This window comes from Rhineura floridana, chromosome 11 (genome assembly GCF_030035675.1).
Source record: "Rhineura floridana isolate rRhiFlo1 chromosome 11, rRhiFlo1.hap2, whole genome shotgun sequence".
NCBI classification, from domain to species: Eukaryota; Metazoa; Chordata; class Lepidosauria; order Squamata; family Rhineuridae; genus Rhineura; species Rhineura floridana.
Window position 1 is genome coordinate 55,948,428 of NC_084490.1, and position 18,428 is coordinate 55,966,855.

The 18,428-nt window shown below is 43.8% G+C and overlaps 1 protein-coding gene and 1 long non-coding RNA gene across 3 annotated transcripts in view; one reads left to right on the forward strand and one right to left on the reverse strand.

Moving 5' to 3' along the window:
- LOC133367203 (uncharacterized) overlaps nt 1–18,428 on the reverse strand; it is a 114,288-nt gene that overhangs the window by 18,207 nt on the left and 77,653 nt on the right. Inside the window, exon 4 of one of the 2 annotated variants that reach the window (XR_009758543.1) lies at nt 10,911–11,008. This is a non-coding gene — a long non-coding RNA (uncharacterized LOC133367203). Of the gene's footprint in view, nt 1–10,910; nt 11,009–17,481; nt 17,529–18,428 lie in introns of those variants that run through there. The other variant, XR_009758544.1, reaches the window with a different exon arrangement.
- FZD2 (frizzled class receptor 2) lies at nt 3,420–6,775 on the forward strand. The gene has a single exon (XM_061589922.1). It carries the CDS (start codon nt 4,111–4,113, stop codon nt 5,770–5,772), a length of 1,662 nt encoding a protein of 553 aa, XP_061445906.1. The 5' UTR covers nt 3,420–4,110; the 3' UTR covers nt 5,773–6,775.

Here is an 18,428-nt window from a genome sequence, read left to right on the forward strand (position 1 = left end):
GACCCAGGCAGGAGCTTCAGGACTATTGGGAAAATGCCTAGCTAGCTGCACATGTGGCTACTTAGGAGGTGAGGGGGACATATAAAAGCACATACCCAGGCCAATGCTTGGCTGAAAGTCCAGAGGGGCTACAGCCCCCAGCTCTCACATAAGCTCCCAGTCTAAGCTGCTTCATTGCTAAAGAAAGAGATCCCTAATTTTAGCCTTTCTGAACTGGGGAAATGGACACCATGCCACTGGGGTATCTTCACCAGCAAAACAGCTTTGCCAGCAGAGGGACAGCTGGGCAGTTCTGCTGGTGTCTCTCTTTTTGTCAGCAGCATATCTTAAGTTATTTTGGTGTCGCCCCTTGCCATTGGAACTTGAGTATAGGACTGTTAATTTAAAGCAAGTTCATGGCTGAGCTAGTTTAGAATAAGGGAACACACACATCTGCCCAGCTCATAGGTTATGCTTTTAACAATTACTGTAAGGTTACATATATTAGGCCTTGGAACTTTAGATAATTTCTATGAGTCCCCTTCCAGCCTCTTTTAGAACCCTGCACCTGGAGGTGGGCTCTGCAGCTGAGAAGGTCAGATGAGTCTCCTTTGTTAGTCTAATAGGGTGGCCAGGTGGGCTAATGGGTCTATCAAGTGCCCATTAACTGGCAAATGGGGCAGGGAGATTGTATTGTTATTGAAACTCTTCCGGAGAGCACCCCCCTCCTGGGGCCAAAAGAGAGGCTTGTGTTTTTAGTTTAGTCTGAGCAAAGGCTGGGAACTGGAGACATGCAAAGAGGCTGGCTCAATTCACCATGGCTTTAGGATGCCTCCCGTAAACCTGATGGAAAAGCATTGGACTGTTAATGCTTTGAATCCCTCCATCTTAGGCTCAGGTTGGAATGTGTGCAAATAAACAAACCGTATTTCATAAAGACACCATAGTCTCCGCTAACCTTCTTTCCAAGGAAACCAAACCCTGGATAAGCATCGGCACCCCTGGAAATCTCTCACTGCTTGGAGATTGGGGTGGCATGCAACAATGTATTAGGCTTTCAGCCCTTCACTGAGAAAGATTAGGCTATGAATGACTTGCCTGGGGTTACCTGGTGAGTTTCATGGCTGAGCAGGAATTTGAACCTTAGATTTAGGGCCGCTCTAAGCTGTCAGGGCTTCTCCAGAGTTCCTTTTTTTGTTTGCATTCATGAGTATTTGTGCTCATGATGGTATCAGGGTTGGTTATACGTGAACCTGCCTTCAATACTATCTGCAACTGAAAACATATCGGAGTGGACACATTGCTTTATTTCTAGTTCCTGTAGCTTCCTGCTAAAATCCTGTAATTTTTCATACCACAAATGTTCTGCCGTTATTTTGCCCAGCTTTTATTGTGCTATAGCACAAGAGTGCCCCTCCAGATTACAATAATGCAGTAACGTTGGGGAAGCATAGCAGAACAACTATTAAAGCAGAATATGTGAATGGTCCAGTATCTATCCACCACTAATGCACTATTATTGCATCACTGACATGTTGCAGAATACACACAGACACAGACAAAGAGTCTGGAGGGGCACTCAGTATTTTGTGGGAGTGATTCAATCACATGCCAGAGTTTTAGGTTTGCACACTGAAAATGGATGAAAACATTCTGTCACTCTAGTACAACAAATCCACTTTTTTAAAAAAGGACTTTCTCCAGTTTGGCAGGTGTGGCAGAAATGCACTGAAAGGTGTGAGAGGAATGAATAACTAACAGAAAGACGTCTAAACATCCTGCAAATTAAGATGAATGCTCATTGTTGTATAACCACTCCACATGCAAATCACAACAAATGAATGCTCAATAAAGAGTAGAAACACACTCACCGTTCTGCCAGTTCCAGTGCATCCCCAACTCTGTCTTCTGAAAACAGGGGCACATGATGCTAGTCAAACCCCACCCCTTTTTACTGTAAAACCTGGTGGGAACAGCTTGAGTGCATTTTTTTTAAAATTCAGCTTCAAAGAGATTTTGCAACTGATCAGCAGTTCCCCCTCCAGGTGTGGCCAATGGAAACACTTTGCTGTAGGAGAGTAGTGGGTTCACAGCCAAAAACAGGATATAATCTAACCTCCATGTAAGCTTTATGTAAGCAAAACTAGAAGGATACTCAATAAACAGGTTGTCTGGAGGGGCCCCTAAACTCTCTTCCCAAACGTTGCATTTCCCATGTGTGTCCATATTAAGACAAAGTGAAATGGAAATGGACTGCCTTCAAGTCATTTCCGACTTATGGCGACCCTATGAACAGGGTTTTCATGGTATGCGGTATTCAAAGGGGGTTTACCATCGCCTTCCTCTGAGGCTGAGAGGCAGTGACAGGCCCAAGGTCACCCAGTGAGCTTCATGGCTGTGTGGGGATTCAAACCCTGGTCTCCCAGGTCATAGTCCAACACCTTAACCACTACACCACACTGGCTCTCTAAGACAAAGTACTTGACTATAATCTGACTTTTCCATCAAAGCTAAATTGATTTATATCTAAGTACATTAGCTTAGCTGTGAATTGGGCTTTATTTCAGCAATTTTTGCATATGTAATTGTTGAGATTCATAGGGTGATTCTAGACTGTCACTACTTTTGGTTGGGATTCAATTGCATACCGGCAAATTCAGTTTGCACATTTACAGTTGAGTGGGAGATCTTGTGCAAGAAACCTGCTTCTTCAAAAGATCAGACTTCTTGCAATAAGGAATGGGAAAATGCACTGGAAAGTGCAGGATAACACTTGCTTTGATATAACATCATTATTCTTCCCGCAAACCGATTAGAATGAATGTTCATTAAATAGACAATCTCATCTAATCTTTCTGCAAACAAATCAAGCTGGCTGCTCAATAAACGGATTGTCTGGCAGCACCCATAGATTCAGATCCCTTTGGCCTCTTCCAATCCCAGTAAATCATCAGTCATTTTGTTGGAGAAGATTCCTTTCCAAGGAGGGCATGCATCAGGTCTAAACTGAAGGGCTCATCCCCATACCTCATGTCCAATCACTGGTGTATATATATAGCAGAACAATGTAGACAAGGGTGCCTCTGAGCAAGAGAAGAGCAGTAATCACTGCCAGCTTCCCAAATGTCTAGTGTCAGAGGCAGAACTTCTGGGTCAGGAGAATGGTTTCCAGAAAGAGAGAGGGCTCAATCCTTTTAAAAAAGTTAATAATGAAAGGGGGAGGCTTTAAACTCCACCCCCATCCCTTGGGTGGAAGTGTGCAGGATTGGAGGGTTTTGCCAAACAGAAGAGCAGGGGCTGGATTGGTTAAATCAACAGGCAACAGAATCCGGGGGGGGGGGACATGCAACTCACCCTCGCAGTTTTCTGTGTGTTTTGACTGGAAATTGTTTGCACAGAGAAGGGAGAGGCGGTGCATTGCACTTTACCTATTAGAATCCGAGGGAGGGGAGGGAATTGTGCTGCCCACACAAACTGAACCAAAGTAATCTGCCTGCTAATAATTATAATTGTGGCGGGAGGTGAATAATCATCATCCAAGGTAAATTATTTCTCCTTAAAAGCAGCCACAGGCTCGTGATTGCGCGAGGGAGGGGAAAAGGGGAGAGAGAGTTTTGGCATCTGATTCGTGATTTCGTTAATTTTTTCCCCCTTCAGTGGCTGACCAATCCTACGAAGGGAGGAAGGGGGGAGGAGGGCCGGTCCCTGAGTTTGAATCTGATTGGGCGAGAAGAAATTTTGGGAAGGGGCTTAGGCAGCCAAGGTCTCTTTGATGGAGATGGGAAGAGGGAAAGGAAGAGGGGCCGGCCTGGAATTGATTAAGTTGGGAGGAGAAAGAGGAGAAGGCTGGGCGAAGCGAAGCTCAGCCCGGGGGCCCTCCTTTGAAACTGACTAATTGGGGAGGGAAGACACAAAGGGACGCGAAAGGCGCTGGGAGAGACGCACAGCAAGGAAGAGTTTCCCGCTGGGTGAGTGGAGTTGCCTCCCCTGGATCTCCCAGGCTGATCCCCTAAAACTCGGAAACTTTTGCCAGGACTCGGGTGCCCAAAGGAAGTGACAGATCGCCGCTCGTCCTGGGGAGGAGACAAGGCGATCGGGTGTCCGTAAGAACAGAGGGGGGAGAAAACCACCATGCGCCTTGCCGACGCGTCCTTGGCCCACTGCCTGCTGCTGCTTCTAGGATACTGCTGGGCTCAATTCCACGGGGAGAAGGGCATTTCTATCCCTGATCATGGTTTTTGCCAACCTATCTCCATCCCGCTGTGCACCGACATTGCCTACAACCAGACTATCATGCCCAATTTGCTGGGGCACACCAGCCAAGAGGATGCTGGCTTGGAAGTCCACCAGTTCTACCCTCTTGTGAAGGTCCAATGCTCCCCAGAGCTCAAGTTCTTCCTGTGTTCCATGTATGCCCCCGTGTGCACCGTCCTGGAGCAGGCCATCCCACCCTGCCGTTCCATCTGTGAGCGGGCACGCCAGGGCTGCGAAGCCCTCATGAACAAGTTTGGCTTCCAGTGGCCAGAACGACTCCGCTGTGAGAACTTCCCCCCCCACGGGGCAGAGCAGATTTGTGTGGGGCAGAACCACTCAGAGGAAGGGGGATCACCAGCACTGATCACAAGTGCCACTCCTATTGCTGGGCAGGGTACGGCAGGGCCTCCTCGCTATGCCACTCTTGATCACCCCTTCCACTGCCCACGTGTCTTGAAGGTGCCCAGCTACCTCAACTACAAGTTCCTTGGAGAAAAGGACTGTGCTGCACCTTGTGAACCCCTCAAGACCGATGGACACATGTTCTTTAACCAGGAGGAGATCCGCTTTGCTCGCATCTGGATCCTCATCTGGTCTGTTCTATGCTGCGCCTCCACTTTCTTCACCGTCACCACCTATCTGGTGGACATGCAGCGTTTCCGCTACCCAGAACGGCCCATCATCTTCCTCTCGGGCTGCTATACCATGGTCTCGGTGGCCTACATTGCAGGCTTTGTACTGGAGGAACGTGTGGTGTGCAATGAGCGCTTCCAGGATGACGGCTATCGGACTGTGGTGCAGGGCACCAAAAAGGAAGGCTGTACCATTCTTTTCATGATGCTCTATTTCTTCAGTATGGCCAGCTCCATCTGGTGGGTTATCTTGTCCCTCACATGGTTCCTTGCCGCAGGCATGAAGTGGGGCCACGAAGCCATAGAGGCTAACTCACAGTATTTCCACTTGGCAGCTTGGGCTGTGCCAGCAGTCAAGACCATCACCATACTGGCAATGGGGCAGATTGATGGTGACCTTCTCAGTGGTGTCTGCTTCGTCGGGCTCAACAACATAGACCCACTGCGGGGCTTTGTTTTGGCTCCACTCTTCGTCTACCTCTTCATTGGCACGTCCTTTTTGTTGGCGGGCTTTGTGTCACTTTTCCGCATCCGTACCATCATGAAACATGGTGGCACCAAGACAGAGAAGCTGGAGCGCCTCATGGTGCGCATTGGGGTCTTCAGCGTCCTTTACACAGTGCCGGCCACCATTGTCATCGCCTGCTACTTCTACGAACAGGCCTTTCGCGAACACTGGGAGCGAAGCTGGATTAGTCAGAATTGCAAGAGTTTGGCCATCCCCTGCCCGCTCCAGTATACCCCACGCATGAACCCCGATTTCACCGTCTACATGATCAAGTATCTCATGACTCTCATTGTGGGCATCACCTCGGGCTTCTGGATCTGGTCGGGCAAAACCCTTCACTCCTGGAGGAAATTCTATACTAGGCTAACTAACAGCAAACATGGGGAGACTACCGTTTGAAAAAGGGACAGTGGAGGTGGTGGAGAGAGCCAAGGCTGCCGGCCCCAAAGTTTGAAACAACTGCAACAAAAACAAAAAAACACCAGATGTGCCTCCCTTCAGGAGTTCTGTGTGTGGGGTGTTTTTGGAGGGGATCTCTCTGGAATTTGGGGAATAGGGGTCCAGTTGCACAGAGCTGAGACATCCTTTGACAATCCCAGCGAAAAACGGAGGCCGGGGAGGAAAAAGAATGAGGGAGAGAAACTGAAGTATTTAAAACTGTATCCTTTTAATTAAAACTTTTTTTCTTTAGGTTTTTATTAACTATTAAAGGGTGTCTTTTTTGTAATTAAAATTGTAAATAGCATTTGTAAATTTAATTATATATTTCTATTTAAAAGAGAGAGAGAGAGAAAGAGAGAACACCAGCAAGGATCTAGAAACATATGGAGAGGGTCAGAGAAAGGAAAGGTTTTTTTTTTCTTCTCCCCCTCCTTCTTTGGGTACTAATTTTTTTTCTCCCTTTGCCTGTGCCATACCCCCCCTTCCATGGAGCCACGAGGACTGCGAGCTGTTTGGGTTGGCCCTTAATAGGACATTTTTGCTTAAACTTTTCATGAGAGCCAGGTTTGGAATTGCTCCCCCACCCCCTGCAAAAACATATCGCCCACCAACTCCCCTTTGGAGACTACAGTTTTTGGTATGGTTCCAGGAAGACTTCTCCCATCTCTCTCATTTTTTCCTCTCTGTTTCTGAACGTTTGCAAGTAATGTTCTGCATTTATGAAAATAACACTGGGGATGCGGGGTGGAATGTGAACCTTCTCCCCTTTGCTGAAATTTGGGCCCTGGCTGTGAGGATCTCCTTATGGCGATTTCTGCTAAAGAATTTGTTACCTCCAAGAAAGTTTTTTTTCCTGCCTTAAGCTGCAGTTTTCTTTCTGTTGCATTTGTACATTTCTATTCCCCCCCTAGATGTTTTGTACAAAAGGTGTCTTTTTAAAACTACATTTCCTTTATTAAACAGACTTGTTATTTGCAAATTCAGTTTTGAGTTTTTGTCAAAAGCAGCAGCAGATTCAAAAGCAATCTGTTGGTGAGATGTCCCTCAGTCAAATCTTATAAAGTGGTTAAATACTGCAATGCATACTTCTCAGAGTAACCCACAATGCCCGCTTGCCAAAGAGAGGGACCTATATTTTTCTGAAAGAAAAGGGTTATTAAAAAGGCATTGGAAAGTGCTTGGGATCATTTTAGAAGGCTTTGAATTTTTTTTTCTTTTCAAAATTTAGACAGGTCATTTAACTTTTGAAAAGAACTGGAATTCTATTTCAGCAGAGGTTCTTTTCCCTGCTCTTTGAAGAAATATGGCAGAGACTGAAATGTATATCTATGCTCTAATTTTTGTAATTATTGTGTGTGGGGAGTGGTGGGGGGAATCTGCTATTAATCCTTTCCCATCTCTCCTGCCAACTCTCAAGAAATTTCAAAAATATTTGGGTAGCTTCTGAAATGACTTTATGGGGAAGCGTCACATTTGTATGTTGTTTCTGTAAAACAACAAAAGAGGAGCATGTTTAGTGAAATTGTTGTAGTACTCTGACTAATTTGTTTGGAAGTAAATTCCACTGATTTTTTTCAAAGGAATGGGTTATGGAAGTCAGTTCCACTGTTTTTTCAAAAGAATGGATTTCCAAAAATGTTTGTGAGATCCCAGCCCAAGTCTTCATCTGAAACCCAAATGAGTCGATCCACATGTTGGAATTCTTAATCAAATATCAATGGAAATATCAACAGAAAAAGCCCTAAGTGCAGATCATCGTATGTTACAAATGCACACACATGCATTTTGTTGAATGTTATGCAACCTCTGGAAATATTTGATTGCCACTATATTTTCCTTTTTTCCCTCTAAGTAAATCTCTTAGGAATGTTGGTGTGTCTATGTCCTAAGAGTGAGAACAAACATATAACAGCCTGATCCTATACATTTTTGCTCAGAAATAAGTCCCACTAAGTTCAAATTCCATCCAAGGAAACTGCAGCCTAAGTTACAAAAATACCTCACGTGGAAAATTAATCCCCGGTATAAAAAATAGTTAACATTTTTTAAAGTTACTAATGAATGACTTAAATGACTTTTTGCTAACCATTTCCCCTCTGTTTTAAATTTCTGAATGGAATCAATCAAAATTCAGCCTTGGTCCCACACATATGCATAAAAGGCCGTTTTTTGTATTTAAACAAAGTTTCTAAAATGATTTATTGAAATAGCGCTGAACTTAACCAGAAATTAGCTAGAAAATTCCATCCATTCTTATGGAATGATGACACCCTTAGCAATCTCTCCTTAAAACTGAAGCAGGTCACTAAAGGGTAAAACCTGGAAGGGGGAAGGAAAACCCGATTGTCACTGGCATGGATTTTCAGAAAGGGGTGTGTGTGAAACAAAATTTCCCACCTTCGATTCAGTTTAATTTCTCAATGGCAGGCGGGAGGGCAATATCATCCCTCCCTCCTTCCCACCCACCGCTTTTCCTGCTTGTGGCAGAACTGTGACTCTGAAAGTGGTCTTGCATTGTTGCTGTTTTCTTTCCTGTGTCATTTAGCTGGCTCTTAAAAGGTAGGTGTAGAAATAATTAGTTTTCACATTTCCCCTTTGCACCAAAATGTTCGTAAAGGAAGCAACTGACTGGTCCTGCAGAAGGGACTGATGTAGACAAGGGAAAGATGGAGCAGAGAAAAAGAGTTGTATAGTACTGCAGCAGGGATGGGCTGGGAGAGAGAGAGAAAGTGTTTGCGTGTGTGGGTGTACAATTGCGGATTCTGCATTGTAATCCTCCTTAATAGACTGAGGGTGAAAAAGACAACCCCCAGCTCCCCCACCCACCCCCAGGCACATGCATCCCCTTCATCAGAGAAGGGAGTGCGGTTTAATGCCAAAAGTCAGAGGGCGACTAAAGTAAACCAGATGGACTTTTTTGGAAGGGTACAAACATGTGTCCAGTATCAAAGCAATCCAGCTAGATAGAGGAGAAGCAAATTCCATCTGGTCTGATTTTTAAAAAAAAGTTGAATGGGATTTTCCTCTTGATGTTTGAATGCTGCCTACCACGCAACTGAGCATGCCAGCACCACTACCACCGCCTTGTCGCTGCTTAGAATGTGGATTTTTTCACAACAACTGGTGATTTGGGAGGTTCTAAAATTAAGAAAAAAGAAGGGGTGCTTTCTACTATTTGAGTTCCTAACTTAACAAGATACAACAACTTTGACTAAAGCTTTCAGCAACAAATGGTCTTTTAAACTTTCTTCTTTTTTTAACAGAAGAAATGCCTGTGAATCTTCTCCCCCCCCCCATACTTTTTATTTACCAGACCCAGTTGTGGAATTCCTCCTTCCTTTCCAGATGACATCAGTGACACAAGCTCTCTCTGCAACCATAACATCAACTGCTATCCCACAGGATCGAGCCCTCGGTTCTGCTCTCGGGCCTCTCTTGCGTTTTGTGTGAGTTTTTTTTTTGGCTTTTGTTTTGTAAGAATTGCATTTGCCTATGTTTTTCTTATTTCAGCATCTCTCTCTCTCTCTCTCTCTCTCTCCCCCACCCTCATCCCCAAACCTGTGTTATGAATCTAGCAAAAGCACCGACAGATGGATCTCATTAGTTTCTTTTTTTGGCAAAAGTACTTCAGCCGCTCCCCCCACACAATAAGGGACTACACCCAACCTTTTTGCACCCCCCTTTCTGAGTCCTGTGGATGGAACACTGCAACGTGGACCCGAGGGGAGCAGAGAATAGACTTCCTCTGCCAAAGAATGTTGGGCCATGAGTTTAACTCTCTCCCCCCCTTCCCCATTTTGTTCTTAATTTAATCCTTCTGGTTTTGTAAGCCTAGAAAAACAAGACCATCTAATGTCAAGACAGTTTATATCAGGGGGGGTGCCTGTGTGCGCGTGTATACTTTAACAAAAGCCCCCCCTTTCCCCTTTTTCATCTGGCCTCTGCTAACTGCATAACTTTGAGCTCAGCATCACCCCACCCCACCCATCCTCTCATTGCTTGCTTTACCCATTTTTTTGCTTGCAGTGCCAATTTGGGTATGTGTGTATGAATCTGGTTGGAAAGAAAACATTTGCTACCCTATCCTCAGAAGCTATAAACTTTGCCAGAATCTCCACCTTATTTTATAAACCCATTCCACATATATTTTAAAGAATTGATGGATTTCCCCCTCCCCTTCCCCCAAAAGAAGTTGCATAGGGCATTGGTGTGTTCCCACTTAAAGTTGACACACAGGCTTTGAAATGGAGATTTGTTCCTCAGCAAAAGCAGCAGCCTGCTTAACACATTAAGAATCCCAGCTGCCAGGGGGAAGGGAGAAAAAGGGAGAGGTTTGATCTGTGCAGGGTGGATTCCTTAACTCCCCCCCCCCCACACACACACTACATTAGAGTAAGACAAGAGTGCAGGGCTGTGCAATAAACTGTTACAGACCTGGAGCTATTTGGAGGGGGGGGTGGAATATGAAATTCCTTTGCAGCAGACGGGAAGGCTGTCCAGTCGTGCAGACAAAAAAGCCCTTCTTTAAATGACTCACAGTTGCAAAGAGTCAACCAGAGCTGTTTAATGAAATAGGAGGGGTTGACGAGCAACTGGATTCCCAGCAAGGCTTCTGTTCCAACTTCTATCAAGATGGGCTGTTGGGATTGGAGCAGTTGCTGTGCCTTGACTTTGCCTCTATATCCTCAGCAATGCGGCAACACGTTGATCCTGCAAAGCCTCCTCTGCTTGCAGACCCCATGAGGCCTCAGAGGCTCTTTATGGGGGGGTGCCATTTGATTTTGCCAAAAATTCAGGCAGGGACCTGAGAGGGAAAAAAAAAACCATTTCCCAGAAAAATCCTGGCAGGGAGAGAAATTGTCCATCTCATTCAGAATGTGACTTGTCACAACTCACAGTAGGCGACACTAAATCCCACCTACACAACTGGCTAACCAGGCCTTAATCTGAGTCAGGATGATCAGTTTTCTGTGTTACTGATTGGTTTTCAGTGTTAGGACTCTACCCTGGGATGTCTGAATTCCTAGTATAGGATGAAGACAAACATAATATGAAAAAAGAAAACTCAGAGTATATTCTTTGGCTGTAGGCTCTACCTGGGTTTGCAGTGGAAATGATCAACATGCATAGTAGCAAATTGAAGGCTGGCTCAGTGTCAGTCTGGCTCCTCTTGTGCTTCAGGTAAGATGTCCACCTTTAAAATATTTTTAAAAAACACTACATGTGTAGTTGTTCGTTCATTCCCTTAATTATATGATGTCAACAACAAAAACCTATTTTTGAAGTGCAAAACTGCTCAGGGAAATGTGGCAGGGGGAGGTTCCTTGGTGATATCACAGCTGGACGGATGGGATGCAAGCAGCTGGCTTCAGCTTCAAATTTATTCAGAGCTCAGCCCTGGAGAGGAATAAATATATTTTGACTGAAGGCTTCCAGAGCAGACTCACTGCTCTAAAAACGTTACTTCCTTTGTCACCCAATGAAGAGTACCTTGTCACTAACTGCTGAGTAACCACAGCCAGTATCCAAATCTAGGATTATGGAGGAGGGCAAAGGACATTGCTTAAAGCAGGGATGGGCAGGCATCAGGCTTGTGGGATCTACTTCATTCTTTACTAGAACTCCAAAACACACCAACTGTAGCCAGATGCAAAAGACACACACTCGGAATGAAAAATTTCTGTGTCCAGGGATTTGTTCTGAGTACGAAATTGGAACTAAGCTCACTGTCCTTCCACACAAAAAATACTTCTATTTATTCCCCCACCGCCCTGCTTTCTTAATTTTTTCTCCTCTTCCCTCTCTGCACTATTAGTTAGAGGAAGTCATTTTGTTGCCATTGTTAAACAAGCTGGAGACAGAAATCCTTGTCAATCTATGTCAAATCATCCAGAGATCTATCAGTAGATCTTTATCTCCTTCTATCACCACCTCCCACCCCCACCAATCACGTCTTAAAAGAAAATGTGAGCTCCTGTACTGCTTCTTTTCTAGAAACTAACTGCTGAGGTAGTTAGTTCCTTTTCTGTGCCTAGTCTCAGTTCCCCTCTCCTTTGACATTAAACCCAGATGACCCCTAAAGCCGCATCCCATTAAAGGTAAAGACAAGAAACCTACATGGGGCATTTTAATATCTGTATTCAAACATACATTGGATAATGGAACGGACCAAGGAACTTCAGAAGAAAATCACCATGTGCTTTATAAATTACAGCAAAGCCTTTGGCTGTGCAGATCATGAAAAACTATGGAATGCTTTAAAAGAAATGGGGGTGCCACAGCATCTAATTGTCCTGATGCGCAACCTATACTCTGGACAAGAGGCTACTGTAAGGACAGAATATGGAGAAACCAATTGGTTCCCAATTGGAAAGGGTGTGAGACAGGGGTGTCTTTTATTTAATATATTTGTTTAATCTATATGCAGAACATATCATGTGGAAAGTGGGATTAGACCAAGATGGAGGTGTGAAAATTGGAGGGAGAAATATCAGTAATTTTAAGATATGCAGATGATACCATACTACTAGCAGAAACCAGTAATGATTTGAAACGAATGCTGATGAAAGTTAAAGAAGAAAGCACAAAAGCAGGACTACAGCTGAACGTCAAGAAGACTGAAGTAATGACAACAGAAGATTTATGTAACTTTAAAGTTGACAACACGGATGTCAGGCCCCTTCCTGTGGTCACCGCCTTGTCACGGTCCCACCTCAAGGTCCTGCTCTCAAAACGGTTCTCTCACCGGCTCTAGCAAAGATCTCTCAAGATCTCCCTGCTAGGCAGCACCACTAGACACTCTGTAAACAATATTGCCTTGAGACTGTGCCTTTGTCTCCTCCTGGCTTATTGCTACTTTGTGTCTGGGTGCACTTACAGGCCTCAACCCCCCTGTATCTTTGTGCCTTAAAGATTACAGCCCTGGGTTGCTCTGGATACCTGATGATGTTACACTATCTCTTCACCGCTGCCACCATTGATACTGTTTCCCAACCTTGGTATATGCCCTGCCCACCCTTCTGGTCTGTGCAAACCCAGCCAAGGATCAGGTGTTTTGGTAAACCAAGAAATATTTATTTATATACACAGAGAATAACAAGATTACTTAAAGGTATAGTCAACAAGCGTGTGGTTTCATAAGATGCGTTACTCTTTGTTTCTAGTCATCAATAACCTGCCTCACTACCCACCTAATCCAATCCAAACAAAAGCCTCCCAAAACCAACCAACTGAACCCCCCCTCCACTGTCATCCTCTCATTTATACCTTCAGGCACTCAAGCGCTCAGCCAATCATAATACAACACTCATCAACATTCCAACCCATGTACTCCCTCCTCTCACTCAGTCTACTTACCACATATACTCTAATAAACCTGCACTTACCATATTTACAGTATTATATACATACAGGGACATCACAACGGACACTTAACTTGTCAAGGATTATCAATACCTTGGCACAGTCATTAACCCAAATGGAGACAATAGTCAAGAAATCAGAAGAAGGCTAGGACTGGGGAGGGCAGCTATGAGAGAACTAGAAAAGGTCCTCAAATGTAAAGATGTATCACTGAACACTAATGTCAGGACCATTCACACCATGTATGGATGTGAAAGTTGGACAGTGAAAAAAGCTGATAAGAGAAAAATCAACTCATTTGAAATATGGTGTTGGAGGAGAGCTTTGCAGATACCATGGACTGCAAAAAAGACAAATAATTGGGTGTTAGAACAAATTAAACCAGAACTATCACTAGAAGCTAAAATGATGAAACTGAGGTTATCATACTTTGGACACATAATGAGAAGACATGATTCACAAGAAAAGGCAATAATGCTGATAAAAACAGAAGGGAGTAGAAAAAGAGGAAGGCCAAACAAAAGATGGATTGATTCCATAAAGGAAGCCACAGACCTGAATTTACAAGATCTGAACAGGGTGATTTATAACAGATGCTATTGGAGGTCGCTGATTCATAGGGTTGCCATAAGTCGTAATCGACTTGAAGGCATATAACAACAACATTCATTTGGTAAAGGGTTTTTTTTTTTAAAAAAAAAGTACAAACCAATCCTATATCAAGTTATGTCCACTGGATGGAATAGAATGATACCTAAAAGCCCTTGATGTTGCTGGTGGTGGAGGGAATTAACACTGGTATAGCAACACCCATGCACTGGTAAGATAATGGTTCTAGATTACTATAATGTGCTATATGTGGGGCTGTCCTGTTACCCTGTTTGGAAGCTGTAAATAGTGCAGTATGCAGCTGCTAGTGTGCTCAGTGGGTCACTAAGCCTTGCACATATTACACTGGTGTTGGAGAATCTGCGCTGGTGGCTTATTGGCTACCAAGCCAGACTCAGTTTTAGTTGTTGACATTTAAAACCCTAAACAACTTAGGACCAGGATACCTAGCAGACCGCCTCCTCCAGTAGAGGCCAAGCCGAGCATTAAGATATTCTGTGTAAAACCTGCTGGTTGTTTCACAATCAGCAGATTGTCATGTGGTGACAACACAAAAGCAAGCTTTCTTGGTGGTGGCACCTACCCTTTGGAATGCCCTCCCCATGGTCATTTGAGAGGCTGATACAGGAGCCAGTGTCAAACACCTCTTAAAGACATATATGGACTCAAGCTTCCCTGAACTCTGATGCCTAACTCTTACACTTTTTTCTTTTTTGCACTGCTCAGATTTTTCTATGGTGTATAGCAAGGGTTGGGAATCTCCAGCCCGAGGATCAAAACAAAGAGGAAAACTGGACATAGTTTGGGTCATGGAAGGAAAGAGATTATTTATTTATTTGTTAATTGATTATTTGATTTATATCCCGCCCTTCCTCCCAGCAGGAGCCCAGGGCAGCAAACAAAAACACTAAAAACACTTTAAAACATCATAAAAACAGACTTACAAATACATTAAAACAAAACAACTTTAAAAACTTTTTTTAAAAAAAGCTTTGAAGGCATCTTTAAGAAAAAGGTCAAAAAACATTGTTTTTTTAAAAAAAGGTTTAAAAAGCAATTCCAACACAGAAGCAGACTGGGATAAGGTCTCAACTTAAAAGGCTTGTTGACATTTAATCAATAGGTGCTGAAAAGATAACAGAGATGGTGCCTGTCTAATATTTAAGGGTAGGGAGTTCCACAGATTAGTCAGAATTCTAATGTTCTCAGGTTAGTCCCACCTGGTGATGTATTGATTTACTGATTCTAAAGATTTTTACCCATGGCTTTCTAATACAGGTATAAAAGTTGCATCAATAAAATACAGCAACAATAAAAACATAACAGAGACAGGGCACGGCAGATAAAACACAGTCTTCAATAAAATTACTTCAGTTTGACAAAATCAAAGCCTGCCAAAACAAAAACATATTTGCAAGCTGATGGAAAGCAATCAGAGAGGAGGTAGTCTGAACTTCATGGAGCAAGCTGATCCAAAATACTGGTGCCAACACTGAGAAAGCCCTATCTCTTCTCCCAGCTAACCATGCTTCCACCATAAACGGGACACAGGGAAGGGCTTCCCCATTTGATCTTAACAAACGGGTAGAGTATAGTTACTCCTGCCATAGAGGTGGTGTAAATAAAATATTGACGTTAAATGGAGAACTCCAGATGACAGCCTCCAACCCCTTTCCTCTCCATCCCCACAGCCATAGCGGAGGACTGGATTCTAATTAACTCTGCAGTCAATCACAGCACATGATCAATAGGATATGAGACCCAGGCGGGAACTCAGATAGCTACATCGTTCTATCATCTTCATGAATTTCAGAGCATACAGGTGGGAACTTGGTGATGATAAGTACACTGGTGAAAGGGCACTCTGTGCAAAACTCCAAAGGCTCACAACCTGATACTTGCCTTCTCTCAGCAACCTTTCAGGTACTCTGCCTCAGGACTCCAAATGCAAATGCCCAACAGGAGTCGCAATTCCACTGCTACAACTGGGGCTGTATTGTCATTGGTAAGCAAGGGAGAGCAGACCATATCTCAAAATAGGATTCCTACGTTTCTTCAACCCTTCTCCCAAATCCTCCCAAGAAAAGAGATAGGAGCCAAGTGGTCTCAAAATACCCAGGCCCAACTTTGCAGCTACTGTACATGGTAGACATTTGTGACCTACATGAATGAACAACAGCTCATGTCGCTTCTCCCGACCAAGTACAACTTTATCTGGAAACATTTGTGATATCCCTGCTCCACATACTGAAAAAAAATCCAGGCTCACAGAGTGTCTTCCATTCCCTACAATATAAGGAAATATTATGTACCGGTTTATCAACCTCCATTAGTCCACTGAAGGAAGCAGTGTCCCCACAAGGAGAGGACACAAGGAAGTATGTACTATACAGAAAAGAGGGTCCTGTTGAGTTGACTGGATGGGGGACAATATTGTCTCTTGGGAAGATAACTGTCAGATACTGGCCCTGCTAAATGGGAATAGAGTGGTATGGCTAGCTGGAATGAAGGGGACTTGGCAAAATGAAAGGCATCCTGGGGCAAGAACAGGTCACTCCCTTTACCTAAGTTCATGGTTCATTAATATGTCCTTTTTTGCCTTCTGTAATTATTATTACCAGCAAAACCCCTAAAAAGGGAGGCTTGGCTTTGAAAAGATATTCAAATCTCTCCAGGGGTGCATCTCTTGTTTCATTCTACCCTTTGCCTTTCCCTGAGCTACTCTGTAGTCCACTGAGCTATGAGATGCTTTTGTAGCTTTCCCCCCTTCCTTATGCAAGTGGTGGTTTCCTTCCCACACTCCTGGAAAATGTTGGTCCCCAAACACACAAAGGCGGCAGCAGTACAAATTTGCTGTGGGCAGTGTTGTCGAGTTTATTTGCAAGGAGGCGTTGTTCTTACAGCAGGACTCGAATCTTTCTCCAAGGACACCTCCATGTTCTCCACCTAGGCCTCCCAGTGCTATGCCATGGAGGCTTCTACAGGGGAAGGCGCTGTAATTTCATTTTGGCTGCCTCCTTGGTTGTTTGGAGGGGGGGGGGAGAGTGTGCGTGTGCACTGGGTTAAGAGTGATGTCATGGCATAGTGTCTGCCTGGCACAGCAGGAGCAGAAGATCACATAATGGAAGATTTCCATTGCTATGTTTTAAATCAAAGCAGTAGATTTTAAAATTCTGTTACTATGTACATTTTACCTGCCTTACTGTTACCCTCTTGTAAATCTTAGCTTGATCACCTCAACCTCACCTCTTGTACAGAATTGTGTTTTAAGTCAGCAATAGACCACTTGCAATTATACTATGAATTTATATACAGAGCAGCTGAGCTTTTGTAAATAGCTCTGATATGAATGCTTGGAAACATTGTCCATTTGCCTTGTATTGCAAAGCATTCTGGGATGCTCTGAAAGTTAGATTTCTGCAGAGTCTGTTTTTAACTACATGTAGTTTTATTTGTAAGCCGCCCTGAGTTCCAGTTTGGAAAAGGGCGGGGTAAAAATAAAGTTTCATTCATTCATTCAGAGTCCATTTTGCTAATCTCATTACCAGCCATACTGCTCAGGAGGACATATTTAAATTTCAAAGACTTTTCAGCAAGGTTAATTTGTCTTGTATCAGGAACCATTTCAGAAATGTCATAAGATGGAGGCCACTTCTAATCTTCCAAGAGTGTTCGCAATCATGATAGTTCGACTTTGCTTGTTGCTTCCCATGTTCCCAGTTCTTTATGACACTTTTTCGGACCTACAAATCACAAGGGACAGAAACTTGGAATTTTTTAAAAGCTGGGATTTTTTTGGATCATGACAAGAATCTAGAAAACAGTAGATCCGCAATCATAGTACGCCCATTGGCTTGAAAAACAGACAGAACTATCTCAGGTTGAGGGGGAGATGGTTGACGTAGAGATCCCTCTGCTTTCCAATTCACTCTCTCTATTTCACCTGGATTTTGTCAGATTCACTTATACTTAAATTTCACTTAAATTTCCTAAGCAATGTTATAATTCAATAAGCAGACTTTGCAAATGCTGAGCTGGGCAGAACAAAGTAAATCACTTTGCAGTGCAGCTTCTCTACAAGCTTGTTAATATATGTCTTACAAAATCCAAGCTGCTTCATCAAGCCAAGGTCCTTGTAAGTTCAGGTAAACTTTACTAAACCTCAACTGCTAGATACCTCAAGTCTCACCAGCAGTAAGAACGTAGGGGCTTTGCCAGTAAGCTAGCAGGAGACCCCTTTATCTAAATAATAAAAACATTAAGACACAGCTTATTCTTAAAACATTATAATAACCCAGTGGCCATGACCCCCAGGGGCACTGCAAAGTAATCAGAGGGGCCATGAACAGTAAAGAAATGAATTATTTATTATTATTTTTAAAAAAGTCTTCACTCCCTGGACTCCCTGCTTCCCACTGCCGCTGCTGATGACACCTCCCCCTTGCTCCAAACGAGAGGGGAGGACTTTTGCTGAAGCACCAGAGCATCTTTCAGGCACACCAAGGGCAGGTATCTGCCTATAAAATACATGGCAGATGCCAAAGAAGGCTGAGGGTGGAGATACCAGGAAGAAGAGGGGATTACTATCCTGACTCCTGTCTCCTTGCATGGCCACTGCTGATGATGCCCTTACTCAGAACAAG

Bases quoted from the DNA above. Each gene is read 5' to 3' on its own strand.
- FZD2 (XM_061589922.1), top strand. From the start codon at position 4,111: ATGCGCCTTGCCGACGCGTCCTTGGCCCACTGCCTGCTGCTGCTTCTA.